This window comes from Mobula birostris, chromosome 9 (assembly GCF_030028105.1).
Source record: "Mobula birostris isolate sMobBir1 chromosome 9, sMobBir1.hap1, whole genome shotgun sequence".
NCBI lineage: Eukaryota > Metazoa > Chordata > Chondrichthyes > Myliobatiformes > Myliobatidae > Mobula > Mobula birostris.
The window spans coordinates 17,138,310-17,162,135 of record NC_092378.1 but is presented as its reverse complement, the minus strand read 5'-3'; the positions used below and the strand labels follow the sequence as shown (position 1 = coordinate 17,162,135).

Sequence of the window (23,826 nt, the reverse complement as noted above, 5' to 3'; positions counted from 1 at the left end):
TTTCAGGGGATCCCAACTTTTCTTAATGTCATGGAGCCTTACCATTAACCGAGTGATCCACAGATCCCAGGTTGGAACCCATGGTTTAGAAGGATAAGGGTCAATCATTGGAAATAGGAATAGCTCAAGCAGACAACATGGTCAACATGATGAATTGAGTTGAAGACCTTGTTTGGTAGTCTGTTGGTTTATTCTCATTATTATTTTCACATGGATCAAGATACAGTAAAAAGCTTAGAAATGTAGAAAACCTACAGCACAATACAGGCCCTTTGGCCCACAGAGCTGTGCCGAACATGTCCTTACTTTAGAAATTACCTAGGGTTACCCATAGCCCTCTATTTTTCTGAGCTCCATATACCTGTCCAGGAGTCTCTTAAAAGACCCTATCGTATCCACCTCCACCCCCGTTGCCAGCAGCCCATTCCACGCACTCACCACTCTCTGCATTTTAAAAAAAAAACAAACTTGCCCCTGACATCTCCTCTGTATCTACTTCCTGCCCTTCATGTACCCTGTCCATACTTCTCACTACTTTAGATCTCCTCTGTATCGCCTTAAAACTGTGCCCCCTCGTGCTAGCCATTTCAGCCTTGGGGGAAAAAAGCCTCTGACTATCCACACGATCAATGCCTCTCATCACCTTGTCATACATCATATTCATACTGGTCAGATCATTATATAAACAGAATACAGAATGAACTACTACAGAGAATGTGCAGGTGTACAATTAGGTTCAAGGTCATAACGAGGTAGATTATGAGGTCAAAGGGTTCATCTTATTGTACTAGGGAACCATTCAGTAATGGTATAATAGTGTGGGTAGAAGCTGTCTTTAACCTTGATGCGACATGCTTTCAGGAATTTGTATCTTCTGCCCGGTAGAGGGAGAGGGGAAGAAAAGAAAATGACTATGGTGGGTGGATTCTTTGATTATCCTGGCTGCTTTACTAAAGTAGTGAGAAGTATGGACAGGGTACATGAAGGGCAGGCTGTGATGTACTAAACTGTGTCCTCGACTCTCTGCAGTTTCTTGCAGTCATGGGCACAGTGGTTGCCAAACCAAGCCCTTGTGCATCCACTTAGGATCCTTTCTATGGTGCTTCATTATAAGTTGGTAAGGGTTAACAGGGACATGCCAGATTTCCTTAGCTTCCTCAGAGTGTAGAGGTGTTGGTGAGCTTTCCTTGCCAAAGCATCCATATGTTTGGATCTGGATAGGCTACTGATGATGTTCACTCTTAGAGACTTGAAGCTCTCAACTTTCTTGAACTCAGCACCATTGATGTAGACAGAAGTATGTTCACTGCTCAGCTTTCCTGAAGTCAATGACCAGCTCTTTTGTTCAGCTGACATTGGAAGACAGATTGTTATCATGACATCATGTTACTAAGCTCTCTACCTCCTTCCTGTACTAAGGCTCTTCATCATTTGGTATGCAGCCCACTTCAGCAGTATCTTTGGAATTAGAACAGAATCTGGCCATGTAGTCATGAGTGTATAAGGAGCAGAGGGCTGAGGACATAGCTTCGTAGAGCACCAGTGTTGAAAATAATCTTGGCGGAGGTGTTGCTGCCTATCCTTACAGACTGGCGTCTGTTGGTCAGCAAGTCGAGGATCCTGTTGCAGAGGAAGATGTTGACTCCCATGGTCCAGATTTTAGTGATGAATTTGCTTGGAATTATATTTTTAAAGGTGAAGCTGTGATCAATAAACAATAATCTAATATCAGTGTCTTTACTGTGCTGTGTTGTATAAATCTCATTACAGTTTCAACTGAAAAATTATGGATTACAAAAAATTTAAAAAATGGTTTGAAACCCAGCATAAGATGCTATTCTCAGAAAATCATGGTGAGATAAAACACGGAAACAAACTCTTTGGTCCACTAAGCATGTGCCTGCAATTGTTACCACAATTCCCAATTCTTCTCACAGTCCCATGTACTTCCTCCAGATTCAACAACTTAGCTGCATGCTTGGGGCAAATTACAGTGATTAATTGCGTGTGCTTTTTTGAAGGGTGGGAGGAAACCAGAGAGGCTGGAGAAAGAGCACCAGAGGTCAGAATTGAACTTGGGACATTGAAGTTGAAAGTTAGCAACTCCACAAGCAATCTAGTGAAAAGTTGCAAAGTTCGGGGGAAAAAAAACTCAAGGAATGTAAATCATGTTTGGTCAATTTATTGGAGTTTTTTTTTAAAGAAGTAGGATAAGATAAAAGCTTGTGGTTTAGTGGGTAATTTTTTTGCAAGAACAGAAAGTCGACTGGCTAGCAGGAGAGAGTGAGGAATCGTAAATGAACCTTTTCTGATTGGTGAAGTTTAACAAGTGGTGGATCATAGGAACCAGTGCTGGGATCTCAACTTCTGTATAAGATCGCAAACACGAGGAATCCTGCAGATGCTGGAAATTCAAGCAACACACATCAAAGTTGCTGGTGAACGCAGCAGGCCAGGCAGCATCTCTAGGAAGAGGTACAGTCGTCGTTTCAGGCCGAGACCCTTCGTCAGGACTAACTGAAGGAAGAGCTAGCAAGAGATTTGAAAGTGGGAGGGGGAGTCCCTCCCCCTCCTGTCTTCTATCATTTTGGATATCCCCCTCCCCCTCCCACTTTCAAATCTCTTACTAACTCTTCCTTCAGTTAGTCCTGACGAAGGGTCTCGGCCTGAAACGACGACTGTACCTCTTCCTAGAGATGCTGCCTGGCCTGCTGCGTTCACCAGCAACTTTGATGTGTGTTTCTGTATAAGATGACTTGTATGAGGAGACTGAAGGTGTGATGGCTGTCTTTACTGATGGTGACCAAGTCCAAGTGAAGAGGAGAGGATGAAGCTGGGGGAAATTATTACTGAGGGATTAAATGGCAAATGTTGGAGAGATTATTTGGAGATCACAGTAGGAAAATTCCATTTCTGTATTGCAAGAACATTGAATTTTCCAATATTGTACTCCCTGTACTCCTTTCTCTATCCCCTTTTGTTCTCTCTATCTACTCCTCTCCTCCATAACACTTTCCTATCACCCAGTTTCAGTGCCTTCCCCCACCTGGTTTAGTCTTCCTCTATTCCCTTATTTATCTGCTTCCAAACCACCTTCCTTTCATTAGATTCCAGAATCTGTCACCTTTTTTTCTTCGTATCACATTCCCACCCCTGTCTCTACCTTCAGCCTCCCCCTTTCCTCAGATGGTTCTAACAGACCCTTTTATTTTCTTCTTGTTCCTTATTTCTAGCTGTCATACACCAACCAACATGACTTGACTTCACCTCTCCCACTCCCCCACCTGGCTCTCCCTGGTAAACTTGGTCCTCACCTGGTTCCATCTATCATACCTCTGCCCCTCCTCCTCCTGCCTCTTTAACTTGGATATTTTCCTTTCTTTTTAAAGCTTTTTATTGAATAAGTATACAAAAGGTAAACCATATAAGCACTAATAAACTGTTAGAAATTACAGGAGATATTAATACAGAAAAAAATTGATACAAACAGTGCAATTTAAACAAAATAATAAGGTAAAATAATAGTATACTAATTTTATATATCAATAGAGAAAAGGAAAAAAAAACCCCAAAAAAAACCCACCGTGCAGCTAAACTAAACTAAGAGCAAAGCAATGGGCTAACTTGGAAACAGGTAGAGTTAAAGAACTTAAAATCACGTCCTCAAACCTGACCTCCATTAAAAACAGTTTTAAAAAAAGCAAGAAGGGAATATAAATATGAAACAAAAGAGAAAAAATAATTACATTAAATGAAAATATTGAATAAAAGATCTCCAGGTCTGTTCAAATTTAAGTGAGGAATCATAAAGATTACTTCTAATTTTCTCCAAATTTAAGCATAATATCGTCTGGGAAAACGCAAAAAAGGTAGTTGGAGCATTAGGCTCTTTCCAATGTTGTAAGATACATCTTTTCGCCATTAAAGTAAGAAATGCAATCATTCTACGGGCTGAAGAGGAAAGATTACTGGAAATTTTAGGTAATCCAAAGATAGCAGTAATAGGATGAGGAGAGATAACTATATTCAATACCTTTGAGATAATATTTAAAATGTCTCTCCAAAAAGTTTCCAGAGTAGGACAAGACCAAAACATATGAGTTAATGAAGCTATCTGCCCCGGACATCTATCCCAAAAAGGATTAATATGAGAATAAAAACGAGCTAATTTATCTTTGGACATATGTGCTCTGTGAACAACTTTAAATTGAATTAGGGAATGTTTAGCACAGATAGTGGAAGTATTGACTAATTGTAAAATCTGCCCCCAGTCATCCACGGAAATAATAGAACTCAATTCTTGTTCCCCATCTGACCTAATCTTATCAAATGGAGCTTTCCTAAGTTTCATAATAATATTATAAATAATAGCCGTTGCACCTTTCTGACATGGATTAAGGTTAATTATAGTATCTAAAATATATGTAGGAGGGAGCATTGGAAAGGAAGAAAGTATAGTACTTAAGAAATTTCTAACTTGAAGATATCTAATAAAATGTATTCTTGGTAAATTATATTTATTAGATAATTGTTCAAAAGACATAAGGGAACCATCTAAAAATAAATCCAAAAACCGTAAAATACCCTTAGTCTTCCAAATTTGAAATGCACGATCCGTGAAAGAGGGAGGAAAAAATATGTTACCTAAAATAGGGATTGCTAGCCCAAATTGGTTAAGATCAAAAAATTTTCTGAATTGAAACCAAATACGTAAGGTATATTTGACTATCGGGTTAGAGTCCAGTTTGAGGCGTTTCAAATCGAAAGGAAGAGAGGAACCTAAAATAGAGCCAAGTGCATAGCCCTGAGCAGATTGTAATTCCAATACTACCCATTTAGGGATGGATAGTGTATCTTGGTCAAGTAACCAAAATTTCATATGTCGAATATTAATTGCCTGATAATAGAATCTAAAGTTAGATAATGCTAAACTTCCATCTCTCTTAGCTTTCTGTAAATGTATTTTACCCAGTCTCGGGTTTTTATTTTGCCAAATAAATGAAGAAATTTTAGAGTCAACTTTATCAAAAAAAGATTTTGGAACAAAAATCGGTAATGCCTGAAATATATATAAAAATTTTGGCAGAATAAACATCTTAACTGCATTAATATGAACCAATCAAAGTTAAATATAATGGAAACTATTTAGATGAAAGTTGAGTAATATGATCAATTAAGGGTAAAATATTAGTCTTAAATAAATCTTTGTGTTTATAAGTAATTTTAATCCCAAGATATGAGAAATAATTATTAATTTAAACGGAAAGTTATGATACAAGGGAAGTTGTTTATTAATCGGAAAAAGTTCACTCTTACTAAGATTTAATTTATAACCTGAAAAAAGACTAAATTGTGCTAATAAATCTAAAGCAGCAGGGATGGATTTTTGAGGATTAGAAATATATAAAAGTAAGTCATCAGCATAGAGTGATATTTTATGGGACTTTAAGTCCCGAGTTATCCCAATAATATTTGGAGATTCTCGAATGGCAATTGCAAGAGGTTCTAATGCAATATCAAATAATAAAGGACTAAGAGGACAACCTTGTCGAGTGCCTCGAAAAAGAGGGAAAAAAGGTGAGCTTAGAGAGTTAGTACGGACCGAGGCCATAGGAGAATGATATAACAGTTTGATCCAGGATATAAATTTCGAGCTAAAATTAAACATTTCAAGCACCTTAAATAAGTAAGGCCATTCTACTCTATCAAAAGCTTTTTCAGCATCTAAAGAGATAACACACTCAGGAACATTTTGTGAGGGGGTATAAACAATATTTAACAGCGTGCGAATGTTATAGAAAGAGTACCGACCTTTAATAAAACCCGTTTGGTCTTCCAAAATAATAAAAGGGAGAATTTTTTCTAATCTGTTTGCTAATAATTTAGAAAAAAATTTTAGAATTAACATTTAATAAAGATATTAGTCTATAAGATGCACATTGAGCAGGATCTTTATCCTTCTTTAATATTAGAGAGATTGACACTCTATAGAAGGATTTGGGAAGTTTACCAAGTTTTAATGAAGCCTCCAAAACCCTACAGGATATTTTCCCTCTACACTCTCAGCCCTCATGTAGGATCTCAACCCAAAATATGAACTATCTATCTCCCTGCCTCCGCCAATGCTGTTTGACCCTCTGAGTTTCTCTGGCAGTTTATTTTTGCCCACAATACTGTTCATTACCAGCAGAGGGAGTAAAGAGATTGCTGCCTGCATAAGAAAGACTTCCCAAATCAAACATCTGCATATGTTGAAGAGTGGTTTCCTAACAATTTTGATAAATAAAGTACAGTACAACAAAGATCATGAATTCCGTAAATAAAAAGTTTCCCACTTATTTCAATAGTTATATCTGCTTAACATGTTATGATCTGTTAGGTTGTGATTCTGAGTCTTGAACTGAAAGTGGAATTTGAATCTGCTTTCTGAGGAAATGAGGAGTGTTGCTATGATTTTCAGTATGGTCCTATGAGGCAATGCAGAATAACAAGGATTCTATTTGGAACTTCCTGTGGTCTTGCTTCTGGACAAGGAAAAGTTCATAACAATGCACAACGCTGTAGGAATGTTCAGACACAGTGAAATTCTAGTGTAAAAACTAGAAAATGAACAACATATTTTAGCACACCATATTTTTGCTTTGGTGGAGGAAGAGTATGGAACTCTTGTGTTTAGCCTTTATCTATAAAATTGGGTCAGATTGAACAGTTTTGGAAGAGGCCAGGGAAGATGTTGTCTCTCTTTGTGTACTGTATGTGGAAAATGAGGAAAAAGGACCATTTGTGCTTGCCGCTGCATCACTCTAAGTGCATATTGTACCATCAATCCTTGACGCAAGCTGTCAATTAGCAGTGGTGTATTATCTGCCCATGTGACCTCTCGTCAGTGAGTCGATCTGCATCCTTGATGTTCAACTTTGGCCTGTACTTACAATGGGGAAAAGAGATGTTTGTATTTGGAGCTACAAGTTCCAAGACATGAGATACCAAAAATCTCCTTTAACCATTAGCACTTCTAAATGTGGGTTTCTTTCCAATGTAACAAAACAATGTTTGTTCAGCTCAAAGTTGGACCCTCACAGTGAAAAGTGCAATATATTGTATAAATATTTCCTTTGGATGTCAGGACAAGTATAAAGTCTGCTTCCAATGGACAAGAGCCATGTTTCTATTTTGTCACATAATCCGTGCCTGGCCAGTTTGAAGGAAAATGAAAATAGGAAGGCTCTGCAAACACTGCCTGAGCAGCTTATCAATTTAAGGGCATCCCTGCAGTGACCACATGCAAGTCTGAAGCACAAATATTATGAAACCTTAGCAGTTTAATAGTGGAGCATGCAAATGGAAGCACTTTACAATACAGTTTCTTCCCTTACAATCAGTCCAAAACATCTACTCGTTCCATCACTTAGCAATGTATGAGACTTGCCACAGAGGCACAGTTAAGATGTTAGGGCTGCCAATGGGATGTGGCTTTTGAAGTGCCAGTAAACCATATCCAAAATTTTCTTAAACATAAAACATTACTGGAAATCCAGAGGAGCGTGCACAAAATGCTGGAGGAATTCAGCAAATCAGGAAGCATCCATGTAGAGAAATAAGAGTCAACATTTCGGGCTAAGAATCTTCAAGTCTTGATTAAAGGTCTCAGCCTGAAACATTGACTCTTCGTTCTTCTCCATAGATACTGCCTGATCCACTGAGTTCCTCCAGCATTTTGTTCTCCAGTTCCTAAATAATGTTGATGCTTCCTATGTTTCTGGATAATTAGAGTCGCTGTTCCCTGACTTGTGTAATAGAATTATCTATTTTACTATGTAATCAACGTATTCCATGTTTGTCCATGCTGTATAACATTTTTCTCCAAAAACCAAAAAAATGCTTCATCAAGATTATCAATTAGTTACATTCATTTAGTTCTGCTTTTCATTTTGTTTTATTTTACAATATGTATTGGGAACTATATGATAAATAAACTTCTGAATAGAGTCTGTAACTTCTGAATAGAGTCTGTATCTCTTCGAATGAGAATGCTCAGGGGCAGGATAATGTCATAGAAATATAGAAACATAGAAAACCTACAGCATAATACAGGCCCTTCGGCCCAGCATGCCGTGCCGAACATGTACTTGCTTTAGAAATTACCTAGGGTTACCCATAGCCCTCTATTTTTCTAAGCTCCATGTACCTATCCAGGAGCCTCATAAAAAACCCTATTGTATCCGCCTCCACCAAAGTTGCCGGCAGCCCATTCCACGCACTCACCACTCTCCGCGTAAAAATAAAAACAACAACAACAGCTTACCCCTGTACCTACTTCCAAGAACCTTAAAACTGTGCGCTCTCGTGTTAGGCATTTCAGCCCTGGAGAAAAAGCCTCTGACTATCTACACTATCAATGCCTCTCATTATCTTATACACCTCTATCAGGTCAACTCTCATCCTCCGTCACTACAAAGAGAAAAGGCTGAGATCGTTCAACCTATTCTCATAAGGCATGTTCCCCAATCCAGGCAACACCCTCGCAGATCTCCTCTGCACCCTTTCTATGGTTTCCACATCCTTCCTATAGTGAAGTGACCAGAACTGAGCACAGTACTCCAAGTGCGGTCTGACCAGAGTGCTATACAGCTGTAATATTACCTCTCGGCTCTTAAATTCAATCCCACGGTTGATGAAGGCCAATGCACCATATGCCGCCTTAACCACAGATTCAACCTACGCAGCAGCTTTGAGTATCCTGTGGACTCGGACCCCAAGATCCCTCTGATCCTCCACACTGCCAAGAATCTTACCATTAATACTATATTCTGCCATCATATCTGACCTACCAAAATGAACTACCTCACACTTATCTGGGTTGAAGTCCATCTGCCTCTTCCACAGTTTTGCATCCTATCAATGTCCCACTGTAACCTCTGACAGCCCTCTATCTATCCACAACACGCCCAACCTTTGTCATCAGCAAATTTACTAACACATTTCTCTACTTCCTCATCCAGGTCATTTTTTAAAAATCACAAAGAGAAGGGGTCCCAGAACGGATCCCTGAGGCACACCACTAGTCACCAAAGTCCATGCAGAATATGACCTATCTACAACCACTCTTTGCCTTCTGTGGGCAAGCCAATTCTGGATCCACAATGCAAGGTCCCCTTGGATCCCATGCTTCTTTACTTTCTCAATAAGCCTTGGATGGGGTACCTTATCAGATGCCTTGCTGAAATCCATATACACTACATCTACTGCTCTACCTTCATCATTGTGTTTAGTCACATCCTCAAAAATTCAATCAGGCTCGTAAGGCACGACCTGCCTTTGACAAAGCTATACTGACTTTTCCTAATCATATTATGTCTCTCCAAATGTTCATAAATCCTGCCTCTCAGGATCTTCTCCATCAACTTACCAATCAGTGAAGTAAGATTCACTGGTCTATAATTTCCTGGGCTATCTCTACTCCATTTCTTGAATAAGGGAACAAATCTGCAACCTTCCATTCCTCCGGAACCACTCCTGTCCCCATCGATGATGCAAAGATCATTGCCAGAGGCTCAGCAACCTCCTCCCTTGTCTCCCACAGTAGCCTGGGGTATATCTCATCCGGTCCTGGTGACTTATCTCACTTGACGCTTTCCAAAAGCTCCAGCAATCCTCTTTCTTAATGTCTATATGTTCAAGCTTTTCAACCCACTGAAAGTTATCCCTACAATCACCAAGGTCCTTTTCCATAGAGAATACTGAAGCAAAGTATTCATTAAGTACCTCTGCTATCTCCTCTGGTTCCATACACACTTTTCCACTGTCACACTTGATTGGTCCTATTCTCTCACATCCTATTCTCTTGCTCTTCACATACTTGTAGAATGCCTTGAGGTTTTCGTTAATCCTGCTCACCAAGTCCTTCTTATGATACCTTCTGGCTCTCCTAATTTCATTCTTAAGCTCCTTCCTGTTAGCCTTATAATTTTCTAGATCTCTATCATTACCTAGTTTTTTTAACCTTTGGTAAGCTTTTCTTTTCTTCTTGACTAGATTTTCAACTGCCTTTGTACACCATGGTTCCTGTACCCTACCATCCTTTCCCTGTCTCATTGGAATGTACCTACGCAGAACACCATGCAAATATCCCCTGAACACTTGCCGCATTTCTGCCATACATTTCCCTGAAAACATCTGTTCACAATTTATGCTTCCAAGTTCCTGCCTGATAGTTTCCTATTTCCCTTCACTCTAATTAAACACTTTCCTAACTTGTCCATTCCTATCCCTCTCCACTGCTATGATGAAGGACATAGAATTGTGATCACTATCTCCAAAATGCTCTCACACTGACAGACCTGACCCCTGACCAGGTTCATTTCCCAGTACCAGATCAAGTACAGCCTCTCCCCTTGTAGGCTCATCTACATATTGTGTCAGGAAACCTTCCTGAACACACCTAACAAACCCCACCCCATCTAAACCCCTCGCTCTAGGGAGATGCCAATCAATATTGGGGAAATTAAAATCTCCCACCACAACAACCCTGTTATTATTACACCTTTCCAGAATCTGTCTCCCTGTCTACTCCTCGATGTCCTTGTTACTATTGGGCAGTCTATAAGAGCACCCAGTACATCTATTCACCCCTTCCTGTTTCTAACTTCCACCCATAGTAACTCACTAGATAATCCCTCCATGTCTTCCTCCTTTTCTGCAGCTGTGACATTATCGCTGATCAGCAGTGCCATGCCTCCACCTCTTTTGCCTCCCTCCCTGTCCTTTCTGAAACATCTAAAACCCGGCACTCAAAGTAACTATTCCTGCCCCTGAGCCATCCAAGTCTCTGTAACAGCTACAACATCATAGCGTCAAGTACTGATCCACACTCTAAGTTCATCCGCTTTGTTCATGATACTCCTTGCATTAAAATAGACACACCTCAAACCATCAGTCTGAGCACATCCCTTCTCTATCACCTGCCTATCCTCCCTCTCATGCTGTCTACAAACTTTCTCGATTTGTGAACCAACCACCCCTTCCTTCATCTCTTCAGTTTGGTTCCTGACCCCCAGCGATTCTAAGTTAAACTCTCCCCAATAGTCTTAGCAAACCTCCCTGCCAGGATATTGGTCCCCCTCGGATTCAAGTGCAACCCGTCCTTTTTGTACAGGTCACTCCTGCCCAAAAGAGGTCCCAATGATGCAGAAATCTGAATCCCTGCCCCCTGCTCCAGTCCCTCAGCCATGCACTTATCCTCCACTTCAATCTATTCCTATACTCACTGTTGCGTGGCACAGGCAGTAATCCTGAGATTGTGGCCATTGTTGCTTCCCCCAGGTAGGCTGTCCCCCCCACCCCCACCCAACAGTACTCAAACAGGAGTACTTATTGTTAAGGGGGACAGCCACTGGGGTACTCTCTAGTATCTGACTCTTGCCCTTCCCTTTTCTGACTGTTACCCACTTATCTGTCTCCCAAGGCCCCAGTGTCACTCCTTGTCTATAGCTCCTCTCTATCACCTCCTCACTTTCCCTGACCAGATGAAGGTCATTGAGTTATATCTCTAGTTCCCTAACCCAGTCCCTAAGGAGCTGCAGCTTGACACACCTGGCACAGATGTGGCTGTCCAGGAAGCTGGGAGTCTCCAGGTCTTCCCACATCTGACACCCAGTACAGAACATTGGGCTCAAAGGTCAATAACTATTTTTGAAATTTAAAATATATATATATATTTTTGAAGGTTGCAGTAGCATTGTACTGCAAAAACAAAAACAATGCTGGTCAACTCTTATGCTTTATAGTGTTATGTTAAAAAAAGTATATTTTCATATATTAGTTGAACAAAATTGGCTTCAAATATAGAATGATAGATTTTTTAAAATGTTTTGCATGTTACTTTTTATGATGGTTAAACAAGTTGATGTTAATTGATTTTTCTCAGATGTTGTTCGTGTTTTCAATTATTGGCCTTTGATCTTAGCTTCGGTTCATCTCTCTATCCAGTGATTGTTGAGGTAAGAATAACTTTATCACTAGTCGCTTTAATATTTAAATAACGTTTTGTTTCCCTTGGGAGAATTGAGCGAAGCTATGACGTTTTCTTTGCAGGAAGTGTCCAAATGTACAACTGAATGAATGCATTACTTGGGGCTTATGACTTCAGAGATCAGATTCTAATGGTTTTGTTGTTTGAAGTGCACAATTAAATTCTTTCATATTCACTCAGTATGTTCTACAGTAAGTGTCCACAAATGCAGAGTCATTCCCATGGGACAAACGTTTGTCAATTATTACGCTAACAAGAACATAAAACTACAGTTCAAGTATTCAAGGGAATTCTGATTATGGGCAGAAGGGTCTGGATTGTGAGAAGCTGCTGTGAGAAGCCCATCAACTGTTATATCTCTACAAACATGGGAAGGAATTGTTAACACAGAACTGGAAAGATTCAGGGTACTAATTGATGAACCTCTATTTCTGTATTATCTGTTGGAGCAAAACTGATAGGAACCTAATAAATGTGGTTAAAATACATGAATTAGGATTCTGTATTGCATTTGGAACACAGCATCACTGGACAATGTGGATTGCAAAGTGTGATGCCACCATTCCCTCTACCCTTTGGAAAGTCACCTCAACTTTGCTTTGTCCATTGCCATTTTTCCCAACATACAGTAATTAGTTCAAGGGGTGGAGCACAGTTAGGAACCTATTATAGTAATTGACAAATCCTAAAACGGACTGCACCTGTGGCCTGCTTGAATTTTCTCAACACACTTTTGTAATCCTTGGGCATCAATGGTGTGACCGCAGTAAGTGATGCTTGGTTTAAGTAATTCACACTTGATAAGTTGTGCTCCGAAGCCATAATCTTCTAATCTTTTTAGCATTGTCTTGAGATTTTGGAGTTGTTCCTTGTTACCCTCATTCAGTAACAATGGTGACATCCAGGTAACAGGACAGCCTTACTGTAGATTTCTGCCAGAGTGCAGATGCAGATAATAAACCATTACAGTGATAAAGCCCTTTGTGAATGTTTATGGTGAGAAACACTTTGGACTCATCTTCTACCTCCATCGGTAGGTAGGCCTCATCTAAGTTTACTTTGCAGAAGTGTCTGCCTCCTTTAAGGTTTGCAAAGATATCTTCTACCCTGGACAGATGATATTGATCTACTTTCAGCACTGGGTTGATAGTGACCTTAAAATTATCACAGATCCTGACAGACCCATTCTTCTTGGCTATTGGGATCACTGACAATGCCTATAGGTTCCACATGACCTTGCAATGAATTCCTTCTGCCTCACTGGCTGCTTTATCACAGATGATATAAGGAACCAGATGGGCTTTGTAAAACTTGGGTGTGGCATTTTAATTTCACACAATTTTACCCTTGATATGTTTGAGTTTTTCAATGTCAGCCCTGGCACTGTTGTGGCATCATCCAGTACCTTTCTTAATTTGCTTTCATTTGACTCTATTACATGGGAAGTGGATGGATCTTCAATCAGGCTATGCTTGTCTCAGCCAGTCATAGCCCCACAATGCTGGGCCTCCTGTTTTACTACATATAAAGCCCATTGTGGCTTGTTGGTTGTTGTATTTCACTGTTACAAATGTCATCCTCGTATGAGTTATCTTTTGTCCAGTATAAATTCTTAGTTGGACATCTGTAGGCGTCAGTTCAGTATTTTTGAAGTACCATTCAATCTCATTTTGTAGAATTACGGAAACAGTCAAGCGAATGTCCCATTCCATTTTAATTGATTTGCTCTTTACTTCGGGGTAAGCCATATCGCTTGTCTATTGTTAGTTTTCACATTTTAAATCTCGGGTCTGTGTCACTGTCATCATATTTGTCATCAACAGCATGCAGCTTAGTGCTCTCTTTTGAAATGGCAACTTGACTTTTTAGCTTTTTCTCTTCCCTGTGCAGTCCATTTATTTTCGTCTGCCCAACATAATCTTTGTACATGTCCTACATTTTTTCGCAAGTTTCACCTTTAAGCCTATCTTGGCCTAGTATATGTGAGCCCCTGCCACAATGGTAACACAATTTGTTTGGCCAAGAGGTTTCTGTTTAGAAGTTGCAATTTTGTTCACGTGCTACTTTCATTGCTGATTGCAACTCAGTTGTGTCTCTGGATGCTGATCCATTGATATAGCAATTTCAATTGCTCTTTTAAATCTAAGTTGTGTTTCAGTTGGGAAGTGTATTTGAATGCTTTCTTGTATGATTGCACAAGGTAAATGACCTCCGCGTGCATCATTAAGCCCATTACTGAATTGACCATGTTCAGACAACTTCTTCAGTTCAGCCATGTACGCTGAAATGGACTCCCCTTCCTTTTGATTTTGTTTCTGAAAGAGTTTTGCAATCAACACTGGTTTTGGTCCTAAATATTCCTGCATTATGTATCAGCAAAGCTCATTTTGGCTGGTTTGGTTGGAGCAGTCAAAACGTCTAAGCCAAGTGTATGCTTTTTAAACCCTTTGCACTCAGCAAAACTGGTACTTATTTCTTACTGGCTATTCAATTTGCGTTAAAATACTGCTCAATCCATTCAATGCACAATATCCAATTATCTGTTGTGTTATTGAACTCCTCTATCATTCTGATGTAACGAGCCATTTCTGCTCTCTTTATTTATGATTACTATCACTATTTATGAACCCATGAACTTGTCCATCTTCTGGCTTTTTGTTTTTACTCGAGTGACTCTTCCCTTCCAAACAACATGTTTTGCATTTTTTTTTGACATGACCGTTTCTCTCAGCGTTTATTTAAGAACTTTAATGCCATGCGCTTCAGCAGGTAGGTAGTCATCTTGGGTTTGTTTGAAACTTCCTCGTTGCCACTGTTATGTTTTATAACTCCAAAACATAAGAAACTAATTGTAAGAAAAAGACGGGAGCCCGGGAGAACGGGTCTTTGTTTCATTTTCCTTTCAAGTGAGGTGCACCTATATGCTGTGGTGGTGTGATGACACATGCTATTCACATACTATAAAATATAACCTATAAAGAAACGTTTAATCAAACAATATATTTGCAATATTACTCAAATATTACTGAAATATTAAACACACGACACTTCTGGTGGGTTTTCGTTAAGTGAGCTAGGTAACACAGGTCAGTGTTATTACTGTTAGTGATTTCATTGAGAACTGTGTGGATGAGGACGTGCTTTTCGGGACTTACCAGACTGTTAGCATAAAAATCCCAAGAGATCAGCAGTTTCTGAAATACTGAAACTACCCTGTCTGGCACCAACAATCATTCCATGGTCAAAATCACTTGGATCTAATTTCTTATCTATTCTGATGTTTGGTATGAACAATTACCGAACATCTTGACCATATCTGTATGCTTTTAAGCATTGAGTTGCTGCCATATGATTGGCTGATTAGGTATTTGCATTCGTGAACAGGTGTGCCTAATAGAGTGTCTACATCAGGCTGCTATTTGTCAATTACAGCTTGGCATTCATTCAACACCACAGTTCCCTCCGTATTAACCAACAAGCTTCAGACCTTCGGAACTGGATACTTGACATTCTAATTGGGAGACCACAGACAGTACAGGTCAACACAGCCACTCCTCAATGATGCAGGCTTACCCACTAATCTATTTTCTCTACACGTATGTCTGTATGCTGCACACAGCTCAAACGCCATCTATAAATTTGCAGATGATACCAGTGTCGCTGGCAGAACCTTGTTGGGAATGAAGAGGCGTACAAGAACAAGGTAGATTGGATGGTTGAATGGTGTCACAACAACAACCTTGCCCTCAACATCAGCCATACAATGAATTCAGTCTTGATGAAGAGTTTCGAACCAAAACGTCAACTTTTTATTCATTTCCAAGGATGCTGCCTGACCTGCTGAGTTCCCCCAGCATTTTGTGTGCATTGCTAAGGAATTTGTTGTGGACTTCAGGAAGGAAAAGTTGAGAGAACACACACCAGTCTTCATGCAGAGTCAGCAGCAGAAAGGGTGAGAAGCTTCAACTTCCTGGACAGCTCCCCATAGACATGCTGAAAACCTTCTTGAGGAAGAAGTGCAACATCTCCAATGACCCATGACAGTTCAACATAATGCAGGAGCATTTTGGTACTGTGTGGGGAGCACATACAAGTCCATGTAAGTGGCAGGAGGAGGCTACCAGACCGCCCATCCCATCAAGATTATCTGTACCACCCAGGGAATGGTCTGTGATTCCCACATTAGCCTCATAAGTCCCTCCGTACTCATCAAACGGAGCGGGAGCCAGATCTCCTTGATTCCAAGGTCCTGCTAATAGGATATTCTGAATGCTTGCCCAATTCTCCCAGGAGTTCTGTGGGAGATGAGGTGCAGTATTGTGGCAAGAAATGTATAAAGACTATTATGTTCATGATCCAGTCTGGTTGACACTGTTCTTTGCTTTGATTGGCTTCTTTGCTTGTTCTGGATCATGGCTTACATGCCATCATTAAGTGCAGCATCCTTCCTTACACGGTAAAGAAAATTCTTTTAATGCTCACTAGAGGCCAGCAGAGCACAGGAGACCCAAGATCAAATGAGTTTCACTTCCTGACTTGGGAGGCTGGGCTGAGTTGAAGGCCAGGCAATGTGTTAAAAATAGTCCCGTATCATCTCGCACATGTGAGCCAGCCAAAAGTGGTTTTGTTTAAGAGTCCAATATAAATCTGTGTGCATTACATATAGAGTTATAAATTGTACACGTTTGTATTACAATAAAACAAAAAAATGTTGGAAACACTCAATGGGTCAGGCAACATCGATGCAAAGGAAACAGAACTGATGCTTCAGGGCAAAGACCTTGCTCATTTTTAACAAGGGCTCTTCAATTTGAACATTTAACTGTTTCTCGTTCATAGATGCTGCCTGAGCTGCTGGATATTTCCCGTATTTTCTGATTCCAGCATCTGTTTTTTTTTGTTTTTATTAGTCATAGAGTAATACAATATGGAAACATAATTCTCTTTTAAGCCAGTCCCAGTTTTTGGCCCATCTCCCTTTAAAACAAGAGTTCCTAACCAAGGGTCCAAGGTCCCCTTGCTTAATGGTAATGGCCCATGGCATAAAAAAGGTTGAGAACCCCTGCTCTAGACCTCCCTCATTCGTTGTATCTGTCCAAGTATCTTTTGAATGTTATTATTGTACTCTAATTAGGTTTTCAGCTGAAGATGCTGTAATAGCCAAAATATATTTTCCCATTTAAGCCAAGATACCTCAGATACTTGATAGAAGTTTATAAAATCAGAGAAACATATATAAATGGTGAGTATCCTTTTCCCGGGGTCAAAGTATTTAATACTGTACTGGAAGGCATGCATTTAAGGTGAGGTGAGTGTTCAAAGGAGCTGTGTGGGGCAAGTTGTTTTTGCACAGAGTAGTAGAACACACTACCAGGGTGGTGATAGAAACATAGAAAACCTACAGCACAATACAGGCCTTTCGGCTCATGATGCTATGCCAAACATCTACTTACTAATAGGGGCAGGTATGATAGAAGCTGTTGGGTATATGGATACACAATCAATGAAGGGATGTGGATCATGGGATTAGGTGGTATAACACTAGTTCGGCACATCTAAGGGCCTGCTCTTATGCTGCACTGTTATAATGTACACTAATTTTTGATTAACATTGCCAAGGGAAATTCTTGGCTAACGTCCCTGTGCATGTGTTTGCTTATGGTGGAATAGTGAATTCATGATAAAGCAAACACTAATGTGTTGCTGCTGTAATAGCAACGAGGCTGATGTCTTCTATCGTTGGCTCCAATCTCAGACCTTCTCCCTCTGTTATTGCTGCTGTGTCATTATGCAGAATGGGGCCATGCCCACATGAGGGCTCTGCCAGGCCCTAGCCCTAAAATCAAATAGTGAAACAACCAACAATTCACTTAGAATGCAGATTACAGAGATCAAAATATAAAACAATTGCAAAGCAAATCACTGAAAGCCCAGAAATTATAACCATGGCTTAGATTTCAAGCTAAATCCTCGGGGCTTCAATATACCCAGTGTGTTAATGATGTAAATACAGGAACATTTTAAACTATTCCAGTTTTTTGTATTAAAATGATTGTATGGAATTCTTAAATTGTAAGGAACTTGAAGATTTCTGCAGGTTTGAGAATAAGTTATGAATAACAAAACCTTCAAAATATTTTAATGATGATCATAAAAATTCTTTACAAGCTCGATTGTCAAATCGAGAAATTCTGTTGGATAAGTGATACCAAATGTTTCATGGACATTTTCTGGAATAGTTTGAGAAGTTGACATTTTAATCAAGTTGCTCCTAGTTTATGGATTTGTCAAATTGGTTACATGTCAGGTGTCTGTATTATCTGATAGTCTGGTCTTTCTCTGAGAAATTTAAACGCAATCTGACCATTGTTTGTACCATGAAGATTTTGAGGTGGTCAGAATAAGAACTATAAGCTAATATTTTAATTTGTAGGTACACCAACAACCTGTCTTTGAAGCAGATGATAACATAGCTTTTGCAGATCGCATCACCAAAGATTTCCTACTGGAAGATACTTTCAAGCTGCTGTTATCGGGTGCATCTGTAGTAAGTGAACTATACGAAGCTTTAGAAAATGTACATCGATCTGCAAGATTGAAGGTAAGATTTTGAAAGTCTTTAGATCAGTTATTCTATTATGCTAAAATAGGAGAAACTGGCTATTTGACCTTGGGAACTATGCCTATCTTTGTATTCCACATGAGTTTCTCCCTCCTCCTGAACTACTTTATTCTTTCTAAATCTCCCCCTTCATGTATGCATCAAAACTCCTGAAATACATCAGTGGAGTTGTGAGATCTGCAACAACTACATGGTGTGTCTGCATAAGAAAGCTTATGGGGTGTTAACTTTCATAAGTTGAGGGATAGAGTTTAAGGGGGATATTAGAGGAAGGTTTTTTATTCAGAGAGTGGTTGGTGCATGGAATGCACTGCCTGAGTCAGTGGTGGAGGCAGATACACTAGTGAAATTTAAGAGACTACTAGACAGGTATATGGAAGAATTTAAGGTGGGGGGGTCATATGGGAGGCAGGGTTTTGAGGGTCGCCACAACATTGTGGGCCGAAGGGCCTGTACTGTGCTGTACTATTCTATGTTCGATATGTTCTATACTCCTCAATCTCTTCATTGTGTAAGTAAATGGTCATAAATACTTCGACCTCCCTTGTTCTGGAGTGATTAACAAACTGCTGGAAGTAGTAACATCTTTTTGTTTGTGATGGCATTAGTAATCAAACTACTGCCACAAATGGTATTTTCCATTTAGTGACGGCTGCCTTTACACTCCTTTTATGGTGTTGATCACCACTGGAATGATTCAAAACGCAGGAGGGATAATTTATTATTAAATAACCAACCACAAAAAAAGCTATTGCAACAGGGAAAACCGGGCTTTTGAGTAGTAGGAAACTATTTAATCTTTTGAATATCGGCACTTGGCCAACATGTGGTGAGAAACTATTCCCTCTAGAAGAGGTAATGAGCCACAGTTAGACCTTCACTGACCAGACTGAAGCAGGTTATTTTTTCCTTTGATTATAAAGTATGTGGAGTCAGGAGTCCATTCATGTTAAGGCCCTTACACTTCAATCTGGCACCCTCATACTCTTTTTTCCTCGCACCACACCGCTATAATCCATCCTTGTTCTTTTCTCAAGTCTTTTTATCTTTTGAATCCTTTATCATCAATGCTGGCTTCCATCTTGTCTCTTCTTTTCCTTTTTGTCTGCCTTTTGTCGGTAATTACTCTACTTTTTGTGATTTTTATTAATGACCTGGATGTGGGGGCAGAAGGGTGGGTTGGCAAGTTTGCAGACGACACAAAGGTTGGTGGTGTTGTAGATAGTGTAGAGGATTGTCAAAGATTGCAGAGGGACATTGATAGGACGCAGGAGTGGGCTGAGAAGTGGCAGATGGAGTTCAACCCGGAGAAGTGTGAGGTGGTACACTTCGGAAGGACAAACTCCAAGGCAGAGTACAAAGTAAATGGCAGGATACTTGGAAGTGTGGAGGAGCAGAGGGATCTCGGGGTACATGTTCACAGATCCCTGAAAGTTGCCTCACAGTTGGATAGGGTAGTTAAGAAAGCTTATGGGGTGTTAGCTTTCATAAGTCGAGGGATAGAGTTTAAGAGTCGTGATGTAATGATGCAGCTCTATAAAACTCTGGTTAGACCACACTTGGAGTACTGTGTCCAGTTCTGGTCACCTCACTATAGGAAGGATGTGGAAGCATTGGAAAGGGTACAGAGCAGATTTACCAGGATGCTGCCTGGTTTAGAAAGTATGCATTATGATCAGAGATTAAGGGAGCTAGGGCTTTACTCTTTGGAGAGAAGGAGGATGAGAGGAGACATGATAAAGGTGTCCAAGATAATAAGAGGAATAGATAGGGTGGATAGCCAGCGCCTCTTCCCCAGGGCACCACTGCTCAATACAAGAGGACATGGCTTTAAGGTAAGGGGTGGGAAGTTCAAGGGGAATATTAGAGGAAGGTTTTTCACTCAGAGAGTGGTTGGTGCGTGGAATGCACTGCCTGAGTCAGTGGTGGAGGCAGATACACTAGTGAAGTTTAAGAGACTACTGGACAGGTATATGGAGGAATCTAAGGTGGGGGCTTATATGGGAGGCAGGGTTTAAGGGTCGGCACAACATTGTGGGCCGAAGGGCCTGTACTGTGCTGTACTATTCTATGTTCTATGTTCTATTACACCCAGTCAAATCTCAAATTTCTGTTGTAGGCTCTTCAGTGCAAAACATTAACTTCCCTGTCTCTCCTCAGATTCAGCCTGACTACCTGAGTATTTCCAGTATTTTCTGTTCATATTTTATTTGTTGTCAAGTTGGTTTAACCATTAACTAGTTTTCACCATTATTTTTAATTACAGAATAACAGCTGGCTCCAGAAACGTGAACTTTGTCTGAGTGCAAGAGATGTAACAATCATTAGTCACTTTCAAGTGGAATTCAAGAGCCAAGGGAAGTTTCAGTTGGTAGGTATATACAATTTTAAGGCCATGTTGTTACCTAGAACCAAATGATGGGCTTAATAAATGTTGGAGTTTTTCAGATTAAAAGTCCTTATTTTATACTTAAATCCAGTCTGTGACAGGCTTACCCATTTAAGCTTTTCTTGGCCCAAATTGTGCTGGCTGACCAGAATTCCAACATGATACCAATGGACTTCAGTCATTTTTGCACAGCATGGCTTAGATGAAAGGCAAAAGTCCAATTAGAGCTGGGTGGAGACTCACCCACTGGACATGCTTTTGAGCTTAGTGATGCTGCAAGAGCAAGTTAGAGTTCTTCAGTTAATTTGGTTGCTACTCCCGAGGGAGCAGAGAAACACTTGCTGATTTTTCTTTAGTAAGTTGTTTACATTTGTGCATTTTAAAATGTATATTTCTATTTACCTAGCTTTTGAAACGTCTCTTGACTCTAAGACCATTAAAATCTCTGTTTTAAAAAGGGGCATTTGGGAGCAGTGTGTCAAGATACAATATCTGATGCTTATTTTCCATGGTAGCCTGCTCCTGCTTATGAGGACGTCTTTGCTGAGGAAGGTCAACACATGCAGCCCTTTGCATCCAGTAATAGCAAGTGGGATTGGGCAGTGAGCCAGATCCAGGATGGCAGGCATGCCAAATTTGAAACCCTTTATCAAACTGTAACCGAAACACCAATTACTTATTCATTAATATTTTCTGTCCTTCAAATAATGTATTCTTATAATTAAAATGGGGCAAACTAATTTGAGAATGACAATTACACATATTAATATGAATTTATTTATAATTTTAATTGTTTCCCCTGCAGCTTTATCCATCTACTAATCCAGATTACCAAAGGATATTATATGCATTATATCACAAGTTTGATAGCACGGCCAGGACAAGATCTATTCGAGAGATGCATCTGCTTCTTTCAGAGTTACAAGAACAATTCCAAGCTCTTCACCTGAAGGACAGTTTGAATGACTTCAAATGGTAAAAAAAAATCTGGATGCTGCATTATTTTAATAGTTTAAAAGTACTGTTAAGAACACCAGATCCTGTACTGGTTTATTACACACATCGATGTGGCGTAGTATGGATTTGAGAGGGTCATTTATAGAGTGGGATAATCTTCTCAATCGAAGTGGAATGGAAAAGTTAGAGAAAAAGTTAAATGCTGTTCTTGCAGCTACATGTTTGTAATCCAGGGTTAACTCACTGATTGGCCTAAACCTATATTTCTCTTTCCACAGTTGCTGCCAAATTTGCTGTATGTTCGCAGCATTTTTAGTATTTATATACATTAAACTGGTTCAATATTCACCCATCACTGTCTGGCTACTGTTCTACTTTCTCCTATGAGGGACTCTTCTAATGCCATCGACTTGTTTTATCTACACTACTAAGTGTATACTTCAGTTGTAAAATAAGAAGGTTCTGTGTTCTGATTTATCTATACAATCGTTACATTTTAAAATTAGTGTCACTGTTTTTCACTTCTCTGGTGCTGCTGAAACTAATTGAATAGAAGTTTGAACTCACCAGAGTCACACACTGTACGTATGTAAAAGTAGTATCAAAAAGCAGTGGGATTTTAGTGAGGTTCTCCTGTCGACAGGAACTCAGTTTTGAGGGATCACAGTATTAAAGTGATCAGGTTTTTTGTAATTAGTTCTTCATGATCACATCAAGAAGAAACAGTCTTATTGCCCTCAAACAGAGAAAGAGTACACTGCCAGGCCACATCAATTCAGTCTAATCATTAATTACTGGAAATGTGTAATAATGAAAGTATGAAGGATTTTTAAAAAAAGTGGTCAACTAACTTGCTTGTATTGTGTTCCTTTTCCTAATAGGGAACCATTCCAGACTGTACCACCTCATACATTTGTAAAGATTGACAACACCAAAATCGGTAAAACGTTCTTTAATGTTCCATTAAAATATTTTTATTTTGAATCATACTAGCATTTAGGAGTTGATTCTATTTTTTTGAAGCTTTAAAATGGGGTGATTAGTGACTTTCTGTGTGGAGTTAGTGTGTTTTTCCAGTTTCTTTCAAAATTGCAAAGATGAGTTAGTTGATAGGTTAATTGGAGACTAGAAATTGTTCCTCGTGTAGGTAATTGTTAGGAGATTCAGTGAGGTATTAATGGGCACAGACTACAGGGAGATTAATGAGGAAATAACACTGGAGGTGCTCTGAGAGCTGGTAGCGAATCTGGCCAAACAGCTTCATTGCATGTCATATAGAAATATGAAAGTCATCTGATTTATTTCAAGGAATATCTCAGAAATATTTATTTTATTTTAAATCACTTCTGTTCACAGAAAACTGGAAAGCAGAATCATGAGAGTATCAATATCATCATCATCATGTGCCATGTCGTATGATGAGGGCGATCATGGTCTTTCCATGACCATGATTGCTTTTGGCAATTTTTTCTGCGGAAGTGTTTTGCCATTGCCTTCTTCTGGGGCAGCATCTTTACAAGACAAGTGACCCCAGTTATTATCAATGCTCTTCAGAGAATAATAGTGTTAATCTTCAGAGAATGTCTACCTGGCATCAGTGCTCACATAGCCAGGATTTGTGACATGCATCAGCTGCTCATGCGACCATTCACCACCTGCTCCCATGGCTTCACGTGACCCTGCTCGGTGGGGGGGGGGGGGGCGGGGGCTGAGTGGGTGCTGCACCTTGCCCAAGGGTGACCTGCAGGCTAGTGGAGGGAAGGACAGCCTTCACCTCCTTGAGCAGAGACTTATTTTCACCCCGCATGGAGTTGAATCTATTTTTCC

At 39.8% G+C, this 23,826-nt stretch overlaps 1 protein-coding gene across 6 annotated transcripts in view; it reads left to right on the top strand.

The window, feature by feature from the left end:
• Positions 1-23,826, top strand: part of cped1 (cadherin-like and PC-esterase domain containing 1) — a 279,536-nt gene that overhangs the window by 100,022 nt on the left and 155,688 nt on the right. For all 6 annotated transcript variants that reach the window (XM_072267562.1, XM_072267559.1, XM_072267558.1 and 3 more), the window contains exons 8-12: positions 11,927-11,999; positions 18,465-18,632; positions 20,920-21,024; positions 21,848-22,017; positions 22,881-22,939. In XM_072267562.1, the coding sequence (XP_072123663.1) occupies positions 11,927-11,999; positions 18,465-18,632; positions 20,920-21,024; positions 21,848-22,017; positions 22,881-22,939 (575 nt within the window). The remainder of the gene's footprint in view (positions 1-11,926; positions 12,000-18,464; positions 18,633-20,919; positions 21,025-21,847; positions 22,018-22,880; positions 22,940-23,826) is intronic.